Below are 19,766 nucleotides of genomic sequence, written 5' to 3'. Positions count from 1 at the left end.
TAAGACTACATGATCCACAGGTCAGTTGTAGTTTGCGAAAAATTGACAAACTAAATCAGCCAATTTAAAATTCATATGATACATTCAGCTTTAATGTTTCCACTGTCTGCAACACAAAGCATCACCAATGAATTTTCCCTCGACATCAGACATCGTATTTGAAACAGTTTCTAGATTCTGGCGCTTAACATAAATGAGTAGAAATTTGTATGAGTAGTGACCAAATTACCATTTCTAGCTGCACATGAATCATGAGGAACTGGTAACATCCAATGTCTGTCCAAGATCAATCAATTCCAGAGTAAAGCTACAGGGTACTATTTATTCAAAATAGTCCTGGAATGAGTAAGTACTATAAATTTGTACTTACTCATTCCAGGACTAACCCACCAATAAAACTCAAAAGACCCCGGGTGACAAAACTCCAAAACAAAGCAAAGAAAGTCTTCATCAGTGTACGTATCCTTGTTACAGCTATGTACACATTCCAACTTCAATTCAAAATCATTTTCAGCTGTACAGCCATCATGGGCAGTAAACATCAGTAAACATCTCATCTCTTTACAGGATAAAGTTCAGTGCATAACCACATGATTACCACTGATTCAAAAATACTGAAGCTCAAGTACTACAAAAGACTCACTTTTACAATCATTCCAGGACTAAACCCCTCCCCTAACTCAAAGACCCCCACAAAAAAATCTCACTAAAGCAAAAAAGAAAGTCTTCATTAATGTACGTTTCCTACTTGTTACAGCAACGTACACATTCCAACTTCACTTAGCCATGTAATTCATTTGAAGTACACTCTAATTACAATCCATAATTAGCAGGTTGGCCTCCAATTTCAGGTTTCAGGGTCACCTGCACAGGGTGTAAACTACCGTTGAAATCCATGGATTAGTATACACTAATATACTATACTGGATAAGTGTGGTACCACAGAAGTTCAGACTAAACCTAAAAACAACTTTCAAGAAACATCAAAAGCCTCTGGAGAATGTCATGACAACAGCACCCTAACTAACCAAAAACCCAAACCAAACTGAATTTCAACTAATCCTAAGCTAATTTACAGTTTCAAGCAATTAATTCAGGCATTCTTACAAATACACACGATCCAAAAGGCTAATGAAAAGCAGTTTCAAGCAAAAACTCCAGTTAACTATTATGCATAGTTAACTGGAGTTTGCATCACAACCTTTGGATCATATGTGCCCAATGTCACTTGAATGATAGATGGTTGGAATATCTCTGTATTTGGAACCTGGCCTTTAGGTACACTATCACATAATTGGTTATCAATACACTCCTTTGTGGGTAAAAAAGCGAATAAAAAATGTTACGCCAGCTGGTATAGACTAAGAAACATCAGTGCAACCAATGGCAAAATGTGAATGACAACAAGATTTTACAAAAATGCTCTTACAATTACGATTGTTCAACTGAAACTGTATTACATTTGTACATTACAAAGAAACAAGTGGTTAACCTACGGGTGTCACCCAAACTTGCCTGATTGGTCCACCCTCTGCTGTATATAAAAGGCATTCGCAACAAGTTCCTAGATCTAGACTCTATGATAGCAACATCAGCAAGTTTTTTAGAGTCTGAAGACCAAACTAGCCCATGGAAATGCTAACAAAAGCTTCAACCTCCTGGCTGTCACTGTGATATCATGGTAACAAGTCTCACTAATGAAGTAATCTAGAAAGCAACAATCCTATTGAATCTCTGGCATGCACATGCATATGGGGTTCATTTAACTAGGTTTTATGTGCAAGTTACTAACTAGCCTTTACATAAATGGAAATTCATCTTTCCAGTATGAAATTCCTCATTACTCTTTTTTTTTGCAAATAAGAAGTTTTTAAAGTGGAATTACAAAGTATCAATACTCCCTATCATTTCCACTTTCATTTTTGAAATGACTTTTTAATGATAAGAAACAAATAATCCTGTGAATGATGTATTTTGCATTTCATATAGACTTGCCCATACACTTCTACACTATACGTCTTTCTATTCCTCAGAAAATGAACCTTGGCTCTTGAGAGTCTGTAGTAGCTACCACAAATTGCATGAACTGCAGAATGACCAGATGGTTACATCAATATTTCCACATTTGTGACATTTTGTGGTAAATTTTTCAACATTAGGGAGACATCGGTCATTAGGGAGACATTTCAATGTTTCCCAAATGCTCCAACTACCAAAAGGAGGAAAATTTTTACTGTCCACATTTTGAGAGATGATAGATTAGGGTCTGAAAGGAAAACATGCACAGTTTGGTTAAGATCGGATTAGGGAATATTGAATTATGGGACGGTAAAGTTTGAAAAATTTTGTGCACGTTCCTATGGGAATGTCTTCCATGTGACCCATTTTCGGTAATAATAATTTATAAAAAAAATATAGCATACATGTATCAACCCAATAACCAAGTGACCTTATTCTGGTATCACAACATTCAACAATAGCACATCTATGTATTTGTTTTTATATTCATCTTTAATTTGATTTGACTCATGTCATTTTGACTCATGTCATTTTGACTCATGTCATTTTGACTCATGTCATTGATTCCACTAGCAAATTCAGTCTTTACACAGGGATTGTAAATGCAAAAGAGTACGCCAAAAAGATAGGGATACCTTTGAACTTGGGATAAAATAATGGAGTACATTATTCAACACAAGAAACTACAAATTTCCTGGTGCGTCAGTATTTACTACTGATAAAACTGCAATACTTTACAAAATCTAATTTGCCAACTGAACACCAAACTAAAGTACATTTATAATCTGTTAATTCTCAAACCTTCATGTTACATTCCTCACCGACATTTTCAACTCTACTATTGACTACAACTAGCTAAAAGGAATGTCCATTGATTCATATACATCATAGAACTATCAGACAATATTGAAAGGTCTGTACAGCACACCTCTTTATACATCTGTTGAACAGATCTGTTACAGGTAACTTGCACGAGACTGTGTGCATCTGCAGTGTCTCTGGATGCATTATCAAGTTAGATTGGCAAGTGTAGGTGTTATTAGTAAAGGAACTGTGATTGTGACACAACTATAAACAAAAACAATTCAGCTTTTTTAAACTCTTTGTGAGACGACTGAAAAATTGATGAGCACACTTTTTGACAGTTTTTACCTACAATCCTGGCCAAATCTCATTGGGACCCCTCTCAATATGCACAGTCTAGGCTCCAGCTCTCGATCACAGCATTGACCAGGGGAGTGGAGAACCTTGAACAATTTTTGCCAGGATGGCAATTGATGGGCAATACCAAGACAGCATCTTTAAGCCAGACAGAACCAACACTGGACACACTGACATATTTCAATGCTACAGATTATCAACTGACACAGGAAGTGTTTGATAATATTTGAAGTAATGAGCTCCACCAATTTGTTATTTTCACCGCCATTTCTCAGATGAATGGACATCTTATGGTCAATATTATAGTCCCTGATGTGTAATAAATCGTCAACCACCTTGGTATAATAAAAACCCAACAATTTACCTCCCGAGTACAGCATTTACCATTTTCAGGTTTTTTTCACTCATACAATCTCACCACAACCATAAATGCTCAATTCCTATCAATTATAATTGCAAAAAGGAAAACCAAAACAAAATCCACCACACACAGCATACACTAAATGAAATAAACTCTGATACTTTAGATTTTTAAATTTCTTTTTAAAAGAAACTCTGGATATGTTGCTTACCCAAAGTGGTATAAACCTAGAATAGTGATATTGCATATCTTAGTCATTAAGAAATTACTGGCAATGTGGAAATTAATATAAGGATGAAAAAATAAGCAGTGGATATTTAGCTGTTACCAACAAATTTCACTAAACAATATTTTCAGAGGCACATGTGTACTCACTTTTTTGGGGGGTTGGGGGAAACAAATCACCAACACAGTCATAGTGACTTTGTATTCATGAGGTGGGAATCAGACCATTTGGCAATTTTAGACTTTTTCCTCTTAAAGATCAATCACAATGGTAATTCACAATTTCAATTTCTATAAAATGTAGTTATATTTAAAACAATCTAGAGGGTAAAGATTGCTACTGACGTCAAAAGCATGAGTTGAAGTCCTTCATATCAGGTAAACAGAAAACAAATGTCGTTTCATTATTTCGAGCGAACACGCCCGCATTCATGAGCGCTGTGCTTGCTCGCACTTAACTGTAATTTAACCATTTGCTGCTGGGGAGCCCGGTTTGGGGCATGTATTCTTTATATGCACAGCCAGGCTGTCTGAAATCAAACAAAGGGAACTGGGCCTTATAACAAAAGACGGTACTCATAACAAAAGACCAGGCTGCTGGGAATTACCAACATTTTGTCACCGTCAATAGCAGAGGCAAGCCAGCATTTTTTTGAAACAGTGTACCACTGTTTGTGGCATCCAGTGCTTGGAATTGGTTTTATGTCCACAATACTGATCAACACTGGATTGTATGATGAAGTTGAATCATCCCAAGTTGAACCGGAGTAACGTCCTGATACATTTCAGGCAGATGGCCGTGGTCATTTGCCGAGAATGACCTCTAACTTACTTTACCTGTTTTTTCACTCTTCTTGTGCCCCATTATGGCCACAACGTCAAGAAACTCTGGGGAACGAGAGCCGCATTATGACATCATCAAATTGCTAGATTTGTTTGCCGCCCTCATTGACACTTTTTTTTTACTCTGAGCAGAATGCGGTGGTCCTGAACCTCCAAAATGACCATTTTTTTTTTTACAAATGTGAAAAGAAGCTGCCTTACTAGTTACGACATGGGTAGCAATGACCAATTCCCTGTTACATAACCATTTTATGTCAAAGCAATGTGATTGATCTTTAAACTAAATCCTCCAGAGCCATAAATCAGAAAAAGAAAATGTAATACTCTGTAATCAAATGTTGGAGTCAATTTCAAACTAAAGTAATGAGAAAATTTTCAATTTTGGAGGATGAAAATAAAGGGTAGCTGCTAGGGATTGAATCCAGCTGGAAGCGTATCATGTGATCTCAAAATGTGCCATTATCCACAAGACCACTGAACCTACTCAACATTCTATGGGAATTTAATAACCTTTATAGGCTTACTTACATATATGCATCAGAGAGGGCACGGTCTATTTGTAGCTGGCTAAATACCGGTAAGTTAAATTGGTCAACGACAGCTAAATATCTTCTATTATATAATGAATATACTGAAAGATACTTCTCAAATGAAGAAACACATGTGATTTTTCAAAAACCATTCACTGCACCTTGTACATAAAAACATTCTATCATTTGGAACACACATTTTGGTCCCTCCTCGTTTTGAGAATTTGGAAATTCAATTCTTAAATTGAATCTGTGAAATAGTGAAATGTGAATTAACTGATATAACAATCTACCCACACCACTACGAGAGTAACTTGAATTACAAGATTTATCGAGTGGTTAACTAGGGATGAACAACTGGGTAAATCCGTCAAGAAAGGTATTTTAAGATTTGAAAATAATTTAAACCTTTAAATTAATTAAAAAAAAATGTTTTTGTTCAGATGTATAGACTGTCACATGACTTACTTGGAATCAAGATAGTTTCATATTGAAATGCATAATTTTCTTGTAATACTGGCATACCTTTTAGCAAATGTGACACCATCATATTAAGTATTGTAACCTTACATCCAAACTGTAAATGGTTTCAATCTTATTTTTCATCATAGGCATCAGTAAACAGCGATACAACATTTTTCTGATATATCTGTGTATAGATTTCACCTTGAAGCACGTCCACTGCATAAACAGTGTTAATTGCTATGAGTAATGCACCTTACATTGCTTTCAGGAAGCGAAAATCTGATGGTGAAAGACATTGCTACATTGGGTCTTACTGTTTGTCCAGCAGACTTTTCACAAATTATTATCATGTTATATCTTTGACAGCTACGTGTACTTGGGGTCTGGAATAAAAAGCTTGCGATTACACGTTGAATATACAGACTGGTTATCGCAGCTACATTTGAACTGAACTAATGCTCTTCCACATGAGTGTAGCATGCATCTACTACTGAATGTATGGAGCCATGACATTTCAACTCAGAGTTCATGTCTAAGGCTGTAGTAGGCATCAAACCAGATCTTGCCAGACTTTTCCAGGGACCTTGAAAAAGGGAGAAATGAGAAAGACAACACAATTAGGTTACTTGTTATTCATGTGAATTCAAAATAAATGCATGACCTTATCAAGATTCAATGTTCGTCTTTGAACAGTTCCTAAATATGTAGGGAAAACCATATTTGTTAATATTGTGGAACCCCACAATTTGGAAAAATAACTTGAAAAGCATACAAATTGAGTATTTTATAGGTCCGTAACTTTCTGATTTGAAGAGTTATTTGCTTCCATATTTAAGAATTTACAATTCTGGTAAACAACCATTTTCAGCTTTCAACCTATGTTACAGGTTGCCAAAATAAACAACAGATTTATGTGTGCCAAAAAATTTGGCACAGCATCCAAACTTTCACTGTTAACAAAAAGAAAACTTTACAGATATCAAGCTGAAACTATTTTCTTGTAACTGTGTCCCGTATGACATGAGACTAATTCATTATTGAGAACATAGGTCACATATACATCTAAACTACATGTACATCAAATGCCATTCAGATATTTCAACAATGCAGAGCTATCGCAACCCACAAAGGTTAAACACACAAAGCATCACTGACTAGTGAAAAAAAGAAAAAAACACAAAGAAAACCTTGGCTGCCATGTAAGAATTCTGGCAAGTTGGGGGATGCTGATTTTTGTGATGAGAGCCATACATTTGGTTATTGTTACCTGACTTAAATCTAACTGGTGCCAAATTAGAGTTGTTTTCCTATAGGTAATAATGAGTGATCAAGACAAACCCGTGATTGAGCAATTATTAAATGCCAATAAAATGCTGTGACCTTCTTAGACTTTAAGTAACTTGGGAGAGTGTGAATATTGCAAATGCAAAACTCTTGAAAACCGCAAATACATGTACGTCAAACTTTAAAACTTTGGAATTTGCCGGTAAAAGAAAAAACAGAAATCTGGAAAAACTTCAAGAAATCACATCCGTGGTGTTTTCCTGTTGATAATGGAGGGCAAAATCGATCCTTCTGATTGATTTGTCAATTGGGCTGAGAGGGAGGCATGATTTATGCATGTAAACTGTGACTTACGACACGATGTCTACAAAGGCTGATCCAAGGCCTTTCAGTTTGTACTCAACGCCATGTTTCTTACAGAGTGCTTGCGCCAGTGGAGCAATACGGTGAAGGTTGTGACGTGGCATGGTGGGAAAAAGGCTTGTAGAATACAAAAACAAAGGTTTTAAGATTAGATGAGATACAAAAACTATACCCTGCCTTTCAGCAAATCTACAGTCAATTTGCTGCCACCTATTTAGTCCAACAGTTTACAGATATGCAATGAACATTATAAACATCTTGTTAAAATGCAGCTTGCTGAATTGAGCATGACTGGGTTAGTCTTTTCTCCTGTGAAAATAGAATTTATTTCATAAACTTGACAAAATGTACATCATTCCACTGATTCATCCATGTTCTTTTAATTTCATATCATTTACTCAACATTTGTGCCAAGCATGACACATTTTCTTGTCGTTGTTTTGAAAATAACTTAGCACTGGACTACTTGTGCAGAATTGATCAAAACCATCATCCACAACCAGTGTTTAATGTCATGTACTTACTGGTGTTCAATCTGGAAATTGAGGTGTCCTGTGAACCAGTCATTGAACCAGGACTTGTGGATGTTACATGTGGCACCCAGCTGTGATAGAAATGACAGATAATATGAAACAATAATGTAATGAAATATGCCATCATTCAGCATGAACTGGTCCTATAGCCATGTTATCAGACCTGAAGCATTTCAATAGCGTACTACTGTGCAGCTGTTCCCACTGCCTACTACATGCAACCTAAGATCAGGAAACCTGTTGAGAGTTTAAATGACAATAACTCCGTTTGGTATTCCATGGAAGAATACTGAACATTCTTTGCTCCACTCCTCCTAAGCATGCTCCACCTCGGTCTAGCGTTGCTGCACTCCTCATTCTAACCCTGCTCCACCTCGGTCTAGCGTTGCTGCACTCCTCATTCTAACCCTGCTCCACCTCGGTCTAGCGTTGCTGCACTCCTCATTCTAACCCTGCTCCACCTCGGTCTAGCGTTGCTGCACTCCTCATTCTAACCCTGCTCCACCTCGGTCTAGCGTTGCTGCACTCCTCATTCTAACCCTGCTCCACCTCGGTCTAGCGTTGCTGCACTCCTCATTCTAACCCTGCTCCACCTCCGTCTAGCGTTGCTGCACTCCTCATTCTAACCCTGCTCCACCTCGGTCTAGTGTTGCTGCACTCCTCATTCTAACCCTGCTCCACCTCGGTCTAGCGTTGCAGCACTTCTCATTCCAACCCTGCTCCACCTCGGTCTAGCGTTGCTGCACTCCTCATTCTAACCCTGCTCCACCTCGGTCTAGCGTTGCTGCACTCCTCATTCTAACCCTGCTCCACCTCGGTCTAGCGTTGCTGCACTCCTCATTCTAACCCTGCTCCACCTCGGTCTAGTGTTGCTGCACTCCTCATTCTAACCCTGCTCCACCTTGGTCTAGTGTTGTTGCACTTCTCATTCTAGTTCATTATGCACTAATGGCTTTTGAGAATGTTTGCATCTCAAAGTTGCCAAATGTTGTAAGTGCCTCATTTTTGTACTGCAGAAGAGATGCTTGAACACTAGCATGCAAATCTGTAAACTTGGTGTGAACAAAAGCCGGTGACCAACACAAAACCTATGCATTAATGAACCCACATGGTGAGGCTGGGCCTCAATGTGTGTCTCCAATGCCACCAGTTTGACAACCAACATGTTGTGCCTATGACCTTTTGATGGGGGTGAACACATTTCAAATCCTGATATACACCACTATACACTGTGAATTCCACATGTACATGTACATGTACTGGTATGCACATGTACATTTGAAAGAGCAAGGCCAATAAGACACAGGAGGTACAAAGCTGCTTGCAAACAATGTGATTTCATGGAGAATCTTAGACATCACTGCCTGTCTGCATGTATACAGGTCTCTAAGTACTTTTATGCTAGAAACACGTAAACAAGATCTGGCCATCTTGTACATAGCCGAGCCTGACAAGTTAAACCGCCATATGTATCCTACTTCACCGCTATACATGCTAATCCCCCTGTTGTTTTACACACAAAAGTCAGGGAGGCTGTGGAAGCAAAGACCACATGTTGAACTTGAATGTTGTGCAGAGCCTATTGTGGTAGTAAAAATCATCCTGTGGTTATGCCCCGAAATATGAAGGTTGTAGTGAGAAATAATACACAAATACACTTCAAATGACTCTGAGGCAATATCCGTCATGTTTGGCTGTACATCAAGAGTTAGCTACTAAATCCCTGTTATGAAAATCAACCTTATCCACCACAGTAACACAACCTACAAGTGGCTAGTCACTGAACCTACCTGCAGTTCCAGCCATGGCTTCTCCTGATCTTCCTCGATAGTCATGGGTATGTGGTTAGATTGGGCTACCCAGGTAAACCATATGCTCTCCAACACTCTGCAACAACAGCAAAAAAAAAATCCAAGATGGGTACAAATCTGTTAGTGCTTCATTAATTGAAACCAAGGTGATCTTTACTCACAAGTTGCTTTCAGTCTGCTCAAGTTTAATTTCAGTTTTCTTTTATAACAAAACTTCAACCTATTCCAGACTGGAGTGCTCAACATTTGTGCTTGGCAACAAATTGATGATTGGCTAAGCACAATTTAATTTAATGGTACAATTGATTTAATGGTAGGATGAGTCTGACAGGGGAAAGATATTAAACGCCATGCAAACACTGAGTGAATAAACCCATGTGGCAATTACATGTATGTCAATTGCTGTGGTCTCTCAAGTTGGCAAGCAACCTATTGAACATAGAGACAAATCACAGCAACAAGTTTAAACTTACAGCCTACACAGACAGAAACACCTCACAATATACTCTGTGGTTTTTATCAACAAACTAAAGCAGGAACAGCTTTCAGAGGACGGGGGAGACCATGCATAGAATTTGATGCACAGTCTTAGTACAAAGACCTTGGTGAATGCATTGCTAGTGACATTGACATTGAAAGTATAGGAGGCTCCTTAGGGGAAAAATGATGAGGAAGTGACAGTTAAATTGGATTTGAGATATTTCAAACATTTAAAAAACTTCCAGAATTGGACAGCTTGAAACAAAGCAACCACTTGCGGACAGCTGGTTCTGGCTGCTATTGCGACTCTATAATGCTCCTTTGACTGGCTTCCTCCATACACCACAAAAGCCCCACCCCATTACCTCATAGTTTCAAACAGCAGCAGAGTCTTCCAGACACCAAGCAAGGGCACATAGAACAGAGCAAACCGGACGTAGTACGTGACCATAAGAAATAGATCCTGCAAGAAAAAAAGCCCCCAGAGAAACCACTCAGCTCCAGGATGGAATGGCAGAATTTCAGACATGCTGATTACATGTATTTCTGTAAAACTGCAACTGCTTTATACAAGTTACATTAAGAGTACATTAGAAATGTAACACATTTCAGAGAAACCTGTGGAATATCAACAGATGATTATCTTTCACCAAATGACATTACTCTTATCATGACTGTGTAGTCTTTGGTATTTGTTTCATAAAAAACCTGACTAAATCCCATCATGTCAACAGTTTTGTGTGATCCAGATCAGTACACACTGATAAATGTTTCTGATTGCAATGGTAAGAACAGTTCCATACATATTCATTATTAGCTTTATACAACACCTGAATGAATCAAGTGAAAACCTTGTACATATAATCTTGTCCAAATGAAAAACACAACACAAAGTTTACACGTTCCGCACTAGTTCACGCTGTAACAGATGATCCTGTGAATCTTACAATCTGCTCTAATCATTTCTTGTGACTCTTGAACCATAACCATTACTTATGGGTTCCAAAATTTCCTCATCTGACAAGACAAAATGCTAGGTGTTTTGCATACAATAGTATTGCCCCCAATTTTTGTGTATGTGTGAAGAGCCATCAATGCACCTACCGTGTGCAGTCGTGTGAAAACTCGCAATTGTGCTCACCATGCATGCAAGCTGTATACCAGTATATTATTGGTGTAACCATTGGTTCACTGATTACACCAAATACATGTAATTCATGGCACATGATTACCATCCAACCAATCAGATGACCGACATTTCTTTAGGTAAGGTATGAAGTGTTGTATTGAGCATAGTGTACTGTGCTCCATGAATTGTGTGCAGTGGTCATTTGACGCAGACTTTTGCCACACACACAAATTTTGTAATGTGGATATATCATACAATGGCGTTGAATTGTAAAGGCACCTTTCCATACATACTTTTTCAGGCGCATTGTGTACATGATGCCTTCATGCGTTCCACTTTCACGGACACAAAAATTGACTACATTAACATTCAGCCATCAAAATCGACCCCAGGAGGGATCTTGATGGATATAAAACTCATGGTGAAAGTAATGACGCGCATATGGAAAGGTGCCTGAAATCTTTTGCTGTATTGTGAAAAAGAAAATGCAGCAATGGCTGTTTTGGTACTGCATTAGAGGTGACATTGTCTACAGAGGGAATAAGGAAGTCTGGGATATGGAGCTACTGCAATGATGTTGCATAAGGCTAGCATCATAACTGAGTAGCTGAACTATCATGCTAGGAACCTGATTTAGATTGTGGAGACGATCAAGTGGAATCCATAAATAAATTTACGTTTTACACTGTAAGTTGACGATGAACAGGAAAGTGTTGGTCACTTGTGGAGAATTTTCAAAATGAAAACCAGACAACACAGAAAAGTCAAAATGGATTTATGTTCATGACACATGCCAAAATTTACCCTGTACGGTCACATATATGTTAGACTCACTCCACACACTCGCTATTTCTATCTTGCTGTTTGTATTGATTTAACAATGTAGGTGGTGGCATTATTCAGAACTTAATAAACCATCTGTAAACATGATTTTGAGATTTCAATAATGGTTTGCCTGAATGGATTCACAGTTATTCATATGTTTTTCAATCAGGTACGAGGTTCCTGCAATATATGTAAATACACACAAACCAGTGTTACACCGCGGAAATGAAGTTCAGTAGTCTATCAACTACGCCGCACAGACTTACCACCCACTCCTTGCGGGTAAAACAGTAGTAAAATGTCATGAACTGGAAGTAGACTGGAAACAGAAGAGGTGGGCCAACTGCAACAAAGAAAAATTATAAGATGAACACGTACCTGCTCTGTGACATTCTTAAGCAAGGCCTCGCTCACTCAGGGTGCAGCCGGTGCAATATATTAATAGAATAAGATCTTAACTGCACTGTTTATGAAAGTTTGTATTAAATGTAGGACACGTAACAAGAGCAATGGATTCTGCTTAAGATGTTTTCTGATTGGGAGGAAATGATTAAAAAAATGTAATCAAGAGAGCACAGTAGATTCCCATGACAGCGCTCCCTGATATATCTGTAAGGCTCTTCTAAATAGAAAGCTCTTTTTGTCCCCATCCCGGGCACTTCTCCCATTTATTGCATACATTTAACTTTAGTAACCAGTTTTTTACAGACCTTTTTGGATACAATGCAATTTCAGTCCCAGATATAATAAAAACATGTGACATGGCTTCTGTAACAATGCTCCAAAGTTTTGATATGGCATAAAGAGCAATGGTAAATCAGTATAGATGAAGTGCCCTCATGAACAGGCTACTGCTACCAAAGCCTTGATGAGACACTCCAACAAAAAACTGCATGTCACTTGTTCATTAAAAATACATGTATCAAGACTTCAAAAGGTAGACAAGAAAGCAGAAAATACGTATACATAAAGAAGACTCTAACGTACAGAAACATTTCTTAAATTTTTGATTAGTTCATGGTGTTTGGGCTGTTTAAGTGTGAAATGTACACATATATTGTTGCCGGGGGGGGGGAGGCTGGCTTCCAGCCCTTCCATGTTGCTTTTATTAGCAGTAGAAACCAGTACCGGGGGTACCTTATGCATATGCATTGCCTCACCTCAACTTCTACCACACTGCATACACACCATCATTTACATGTATGTAAAAAATTACAGTAAAATAAAAAATTCATCCCATTTGAGATGAGATATTTGTGTGTTATTCTGTAGATCACTTAATGTGTATAGCCTTTAAACATCAGATTACATGTAAATGTATGTTGAATGTTGCATGTGCACAGTGTGAAGCATGCATAATGTGATGGCACTGGTTAGAATGTTGTACATGTACAACAAGCCTCGACATTAACGGTTGTCTGATTGCCCGGGACAAGTAATTTCTTCTTTAGGGCAAGTAAAAATGAGGGACGAATTGCGTGATGGACAGGTACTTTTTTCTTGAAAAAAAAAATGCCTGTTTTTCGTGGCCAAAAGAAAGCTTGTAAGGCCACAAAAGCTTATAAAAAGTAGTAAAAAGTAAACAGCTACGTGGTGTACAATGAGTTTTTGCATCGTTACGTACATGTACAATCTCGCGTGTATTAAGTACATGTACATTGTACATATAGCAAGGCACCCTTCCACACAAGGGAAAACTGTAAAATGCCCTTGTGTCTGGGTACCAAACCCCACTGGTTATTAACGCACCCACGGTGCAGCAGAGCTTTGACAGCCAGAAGCTCGAAGACTGTTTTACATGTGGCCATGACTTCAACGTGAGTGAATTTTACAGGGTACTTGTGTGTGTGCTTATTGCATATATGACACCAGGCAAAATCATTGAGTGGTTAAGAAGTAGCCATTGCCCGAACTTGTATGAATGATGCATCAGAGTCCTGCGCACGTTGGGGCAATATATACTCTCGTCATATTATGGCATAGCAATTTCATCATGGTGATTGGTTGAAGGAAGGATCTTACTGTCCCAGGAAGCAATGAGCAACTAAACCGGGGTTTGGGCAAGTAAAATCTTACCTCAGGCAAGAAGATTTTCAATGCTACATGTACATGTACTTGCCCAATGGACAAGTAGTTACAAAAATTAATGGTGAGGCCTAATGTACAACATTCAAATAATGTCTCCCATAGAGTGCTACAATAGGAATCCACTGCAAAAAAAGGCATACAATAAATACGCATACAAATATGAAAATTCCTAGCTGTACAAGGCTTGTCCAACATTTTTCTACACATACAGGTACCGTACAGGTAGCAATACTCGGCATTTTGTGGGAAGTTTAAAAAAGCAAAATAACAAGTTTAGGGAAAACACAGTGAGCCAAACAGATTAACAATTTCATCTGCTTGAAATTTCAGCAGCAAATGGATCCCAGACAAAATGCAACAACTACAAAGTTTCAGGGGTTGTAACAGGAGTGACTTACTGATAAAGAAGTACTTATGCTGATGGTTGTAAGGCATGGTAGCCTTTCCCTTTGCAGCATCTTTCTTGGCAACTTTCTTGGGCATGTTTTCACCAACCACAAAGAGGGCTTCCAGTCTTACATCAGGATCCTTATTCATCTGGAGATAGGCATTACGGGTTGAGGACATGATTGGTAGCAGGTTACAAAACGATTGTCTTTTTGTGGTTGTGGAGTCCAATAAGATGTGACTTTCTCATTAACTGAAATTTACAAGTACCGGTGCATTCCTCACAAAGTGGTTATTTTGAGCAGACAAACTGAAATCTCCCCAGATTCTTGAACATTCACTATTCCCATTGGCATCTTTTTGCCATATTTAACTTAAATATGATATTCATTCAATACAAAGTACTGCCATATTTTTAGCGGATGACAAACAGAAGATTTGTTTGTTTGAACTGTTTTAGGTCTTATATTTTGTTGGACTGGCTTCAGCAGGCTACACCCTTGGCTACACATGTACATGTAATTTAACCTCACTATATTCTATGGAGGCATCTGCATGAAACATGAAAAGGGTAGGCTTTGAGGTTAAAAGGATTTCAGTGGTTGGCAGCAAAAAGTAGATAAAAGATTTGTTTGACAAGTCACTTTAATAGGCCTATGTACAAGCCACTCACCACATTTGGTTTTGCATGGTGCTGGTAGTGCATGTGATTCCACCAGTTTTTTGAGGCACCCTATGAATGAGAAAGATATATACATCATTAATGAAATGAATAATTGCTGTTACAGGAGGAACATACATGTAGGGGCGTACTGAAGGCTTTTTCTTGGGGGTCGGGGCTGTTGAAAACACATTTCCTGATTGACCATGGGTGAATTTAGCAATCTTGTTGACAATGGCGGTGATAGGGATGGGTGGGTTCTGGTGTATTTGACACCAAATACCGGTACTGCTATTTGATAGTTGGTCCTTTTCCTCACTAAACACACAGATCTACATTTAAGAGTATTCTACATGTACTCTGAGGATTGGTCTAACAAAACCAAGTCACAGTGTGGATATTGGTTTGAGGGTGGGGATCAGATTGTGGTCTAACATCAGACCAGTGCAGACACAGCTTGACAGTGCAGGTCCATCACAATTTGTACTGGTCCATGCTAATCCTGTTCACAGTTTTGGGCATCAAGTTTAAAAAGTGTTATAGTAAAAGATGACAAATTTGATGTCGATTTCCACGTTCAACTGAGAAACAGAAAACCTACGTGTATACCAGTATAAAAAAATAAGTGTTATCTTGGACTCTTGATACATGTACATTCACTGCCTCTACCTTGCAAGGTTTGTCAGTACAAGTTCCAAACACCCTTTTTATAGGCAAGGAAATTTGTAAGTACTCTCAAAATGATAATCTGAATAGAGATAAAGCTTCACAATCGTACCGATAATTAATGGTAGTAAGACCAGGTGACAAAAGCATACCCTCATGAATGAACATTGCATGAAGATATCACACACTAGTCCTTCCTCCCAATCTACATGTATATCAAATTGGGGGATCACAAATCAAATGCATTGGTGCTTCTGCAACCTTTACCATACAGTTGATGCTAGTTAACTCTACAGGAGCAGTGACCTGGCACACAATACGATAAGCTGTTGGAGTGCTGCAACTTTCGTCAAACGTTTGTTTCTTCATATGAAAGTTCCATAGTAACATAATGTCTGTTGAGCTTGAGGCCACACAGAGACTTTCCTACAAAACGGTTTTAAATGCAAAGACATCGCTTTTGAGGAAGACATACGTGACCAACACAAATGGAAACAGTGACACGTCAAATCCGTGCCTGTTGTACGGCTTTCTAGGCAGCAATGGACCACGATACTCATTGCTTTGATTAAATTAAAGATGTTCATTGCTTTGATTAAATTTAAGACCTTTGGGAGAAGAAAATATTAAAACAATACAGGAGAGAGATATTCACAAAATAATTACTGACTCTGTGAAGTGCGACATGATGTTGTAACACCATAAGGGATGCATAACACCTTTGGCTTGGCATCATCAGGTGCTATGACTCCCTTGAGTGTTACTACATTACATATCACACATCACAGCGGTCCATCATTGTTGAATGCAGCACTGCACCACAACACTGACACACTGATCAACCCATCTACTCATGGTGAAGAGTTTGTCAGTGCTCTGTCAGAAAACCTTTTGAATGGAGTTATTGTAGGATGATGCAAGGGGATAATTGTACAGGATCATTTTCTGGAGTGATACATGTACATGTGTACCGCTAGTGTTTATTCTTCTCTACTCATCAGCCAGATTGAACTGTGGACTAGACCTCTGGTCTACAAGTAGCTGTCTAGACTGCCACTCCTGTGGGTTCAAAAGTTTAAGGCTACACAGGCTTTAAGTTGAAATTAATTACATGCTGTCAGTTATACAATAATTTGTTTTGAATGCCATGTCCATAACCATTGTCACCAATGGAACAGTGCGAGACACTACTGACATGTACCTCCCTGCTTACGAGACAATAAGCAGTTTTCGCACTATGCACTTACCCGGGTAATCTCAGGGGTTCATGAAAAATTTAACCCCCAAAATTTAACAGGGTTGAAATATCTCAATGTTAATTACCTAAAATGCTACTAGGTGGGTTAACCCACCCATCTCAGGGTCACCTGTGCATAGCCCTGTGACAATTCCCCCAGTTACCTTCAGTAATGTGAATGCTCCAATCCTGAGCTGTTTATCAAGTTTGAACAGCGCTGCCATCCCAGCCTTGCACATGCTGCAGATGTCTGCGGCAGTTGGTGTCTTGTTATAATAGTACATGTAGGTTTATTTATAACATGTATAATTTTAATGGAAGACACCAGTGTATCCCAGCCAGTAATTTTATTTTGCACATGCTAAATGTAAGTCCACATTTGCAAATTGCCATCTGCTTGGAATTTATGGTTAACACACTGGACAAAGCTGACAACCCTGGGAATTTTTCCTGGGCTTAAGTTGGCCAGTAAATAACATCATGACTCAGTTACAGTAATTGAGAGGAAAAGTTCCTGGTATGTCCACACTGAACTTAAAATGAGGAAACTGTACCCATCATCTTGGCAAGTTGGACCAAAAAGAGTCCAGTGTGGCAGGGCTTTACTTATAATTTTAGGGTGAATTCTGTAGTGCGAAACCAATTTTCTGGGTTAGGTCTACCTAGGTATTAACAACCACCCCGGTAATCAATAACCTAAGTAAGTACAGACTAGTCTACTAAGGGTTATAGATGTTCAAATTACATATACAAACAAGATAAGTACCGACTTACTGCTCACTACATTCCAATTCCACTTTTGCTTTGTACTGAGGGTTCTCGAAAGGAAATCTTTCCAAATCACAGCTCTAAGTATTTAATTTTGATGTACATGTAATTCTGAGCAGGGGTATCTCCAAAACAGAGCAAAATGAAAACTGCGTATGGGATTTTTGAGAAATACACGTGACAGCTTTTTGGTAATGCTGCACATCATGAATCTTCCATTAAAAGTCCTGAACGTCACCAAAAATCTGTCAAATGTGATGCTCACAACGAGCATGTTGTACTCATCATTTCTATTTTAATATTATATACTTTTGATGCAACCAAGCTTACAGATTATTTTCAATGGTTGATAGGTACATGTATGAGACCTGTGGGAGTAACGTCGGAGTGATTTAAACAGTAAAGGAATGAAGAGAGCTAAATCTTTCTAATCACTTTCCATCAATTTTGTACTAATTTCTTCATGGCTCATTTTTTGTTGAAGATCTTTCTGGGGGCTTTAAATAAAATCTGTTGAAAAACATGCTGAATTTTCTTTTTTGTTGAGAAACGTTTTGGAATCAAATTATCTGGTACAAACATTTTTACTTAAAACTTTAAATGAGCTCAACTTCCTTAGATTTGCACTGGTAGCCAACCAAATTTCCAACAAATGTACAAAGTCAGGGTCTGCCAAATTATCACCAAAATGACAAGTTGCATTTTGGTGCATCTTTGGAAGAATATACCACAATTAACACACCCATGCTTTTCATTTGAAGATTTTCAACTCACTAATACATATAAACATGTAAAAGGCTACTTAATACTGATTGATTTTTTAAATTATTTGCCAGACTTACTATGAGCACCACCGAACAAAAAAAAATCAATGCATTTTGGAACAGCTAAAGTCACTCTATAATCTTACATAATACACCATGTAGAGATAAACACCTAAGGGTTGGGCACATGTCTGTGTATTGATCATATCACCTCTATTCATGTACATTGTAGCATGTCTAATGCTTTATTATGCAAAGTACCCACTGCAGTCTTGGGTCTCAGCCTGAGCTCCTGTGCACCATTCCGTCTTGTTTTTATTAAAATCTTCTTGTTCCAAAGAAATCCAGAATGTAACTTTGTAAATTCATGTACACTGTAGCATGTCTAATGCTTTATTATGCAAAGTACCCACTGCAGTCTTGGGTCTCAGCCTGAGCTTGTTTTTATTAAAATCTTCTTGTTCCAAAGAAATCCAGAATGTAACTTTTTAAATTCATGTAAGACTTGGCTAATATTACTTTGTTATGTTACTAAGTTACTATGTGTGTTGTGTTCGATAAATACATTAAAAATCTATCATGAACACATTATAAATAATCATATGTTTGCACATCCTGGCAAACATTCAAAGTTCAATGACAGACAATAAGATAGAATTCCTGACAATTATCAAAAGCGAGACAGAGCAGAGGTGCACTGACTCTGTTTGATAATGAAGGGGTGTAGGATGGGTCCCAGACAGTAACAGAAAGAGGTACTCTAGTGGCCAAGTGTATACAAACATGCCAACTTTGTGAATATTCACAGAATGCTTTTATTCTGCTGGAGGTGAGTGTTGTCATGTCAGCTCACTGTTGACAATGACAACAATCAACTCTAGAATTCTCCACGTGGGTAGGAAATAAACAGTTTTGTTTAGTTTATTATTTCCATAAAATGCCATAAGATGGTTTTTCCCCAAATCTTGAAACTATTTCGCTTGGAGATTGCCACTATTTGGCTCTTAACTACACTAGTTAGAGGATTCTTGAATAAAAGTCAGGGAAGTATTGAAAAGAAAAAATGTCTCCTCAGATACTGACAACCACAGGTCAACTGTCTATGATAATCCCAGAATTCTAGAAGTACGGTGTAAATATAACTTTTACCTTCAGAAGTCCCATAA

At 38.2% G+C, this 19,766-nt stretch overlaps 1 protein-coding gene across 1 annotated transcript; it reads right to left on the bottom strand.

Annotated features, from left to right (window-relative positions):
* Positions 1-63: 63 nt before the first annotated feature.
* Positions 64-19,760, bottom strand: LOC147795018 (acyl-CoA (8-3)-desaturase-like). The gene is made up of 9 exons (XM_087132336.1): positions 19,750-19,760; positions 15,178-15,237; positions 14,516-14,654; positions 12,296-12,372; positions 10,441-10,538; positions 9,575-9,671; positions 7,776-7,855; positions 7,243-7,368; positions 64-6,187 (listed from the first exon to the last, which is right to left on the bottom strand). Exons 2-9 carry the CDS (start codon positions 15,208-15,210, stop codon positions 6,124-6,126), a joined length of 714 nt encoding a protein of 237 aa, XP_086988462.1. The 5' UTR covers positions 15,211-15,237; positions 19,750-19,760; the 3' UTR covers positions 64-6,123.
* Positions 19,761-19,766: the final 6 nt, after the last annotated feature.

Source organism: Acanthaster planci, unplaced genomic scaffold (genome assembly GCF_054643075.1).
Source record: "Acanthaster planci isolate LZ-2023a unplaced genomic scaffold, COTS_SCS Contig214, whole genome shotgun sequence".
NCBI classification, from domain to species: Eukaryota; Metazoa; Echinodermata; class Asteroidea; order Valvatida; family Acanthasteridae; genus Acanthaster; species Acanthaster planci.
Note: the sequence above shows the minus strand (reverse complement) of the source record. Positions and strands in the feature narration are given on the sequence as shown.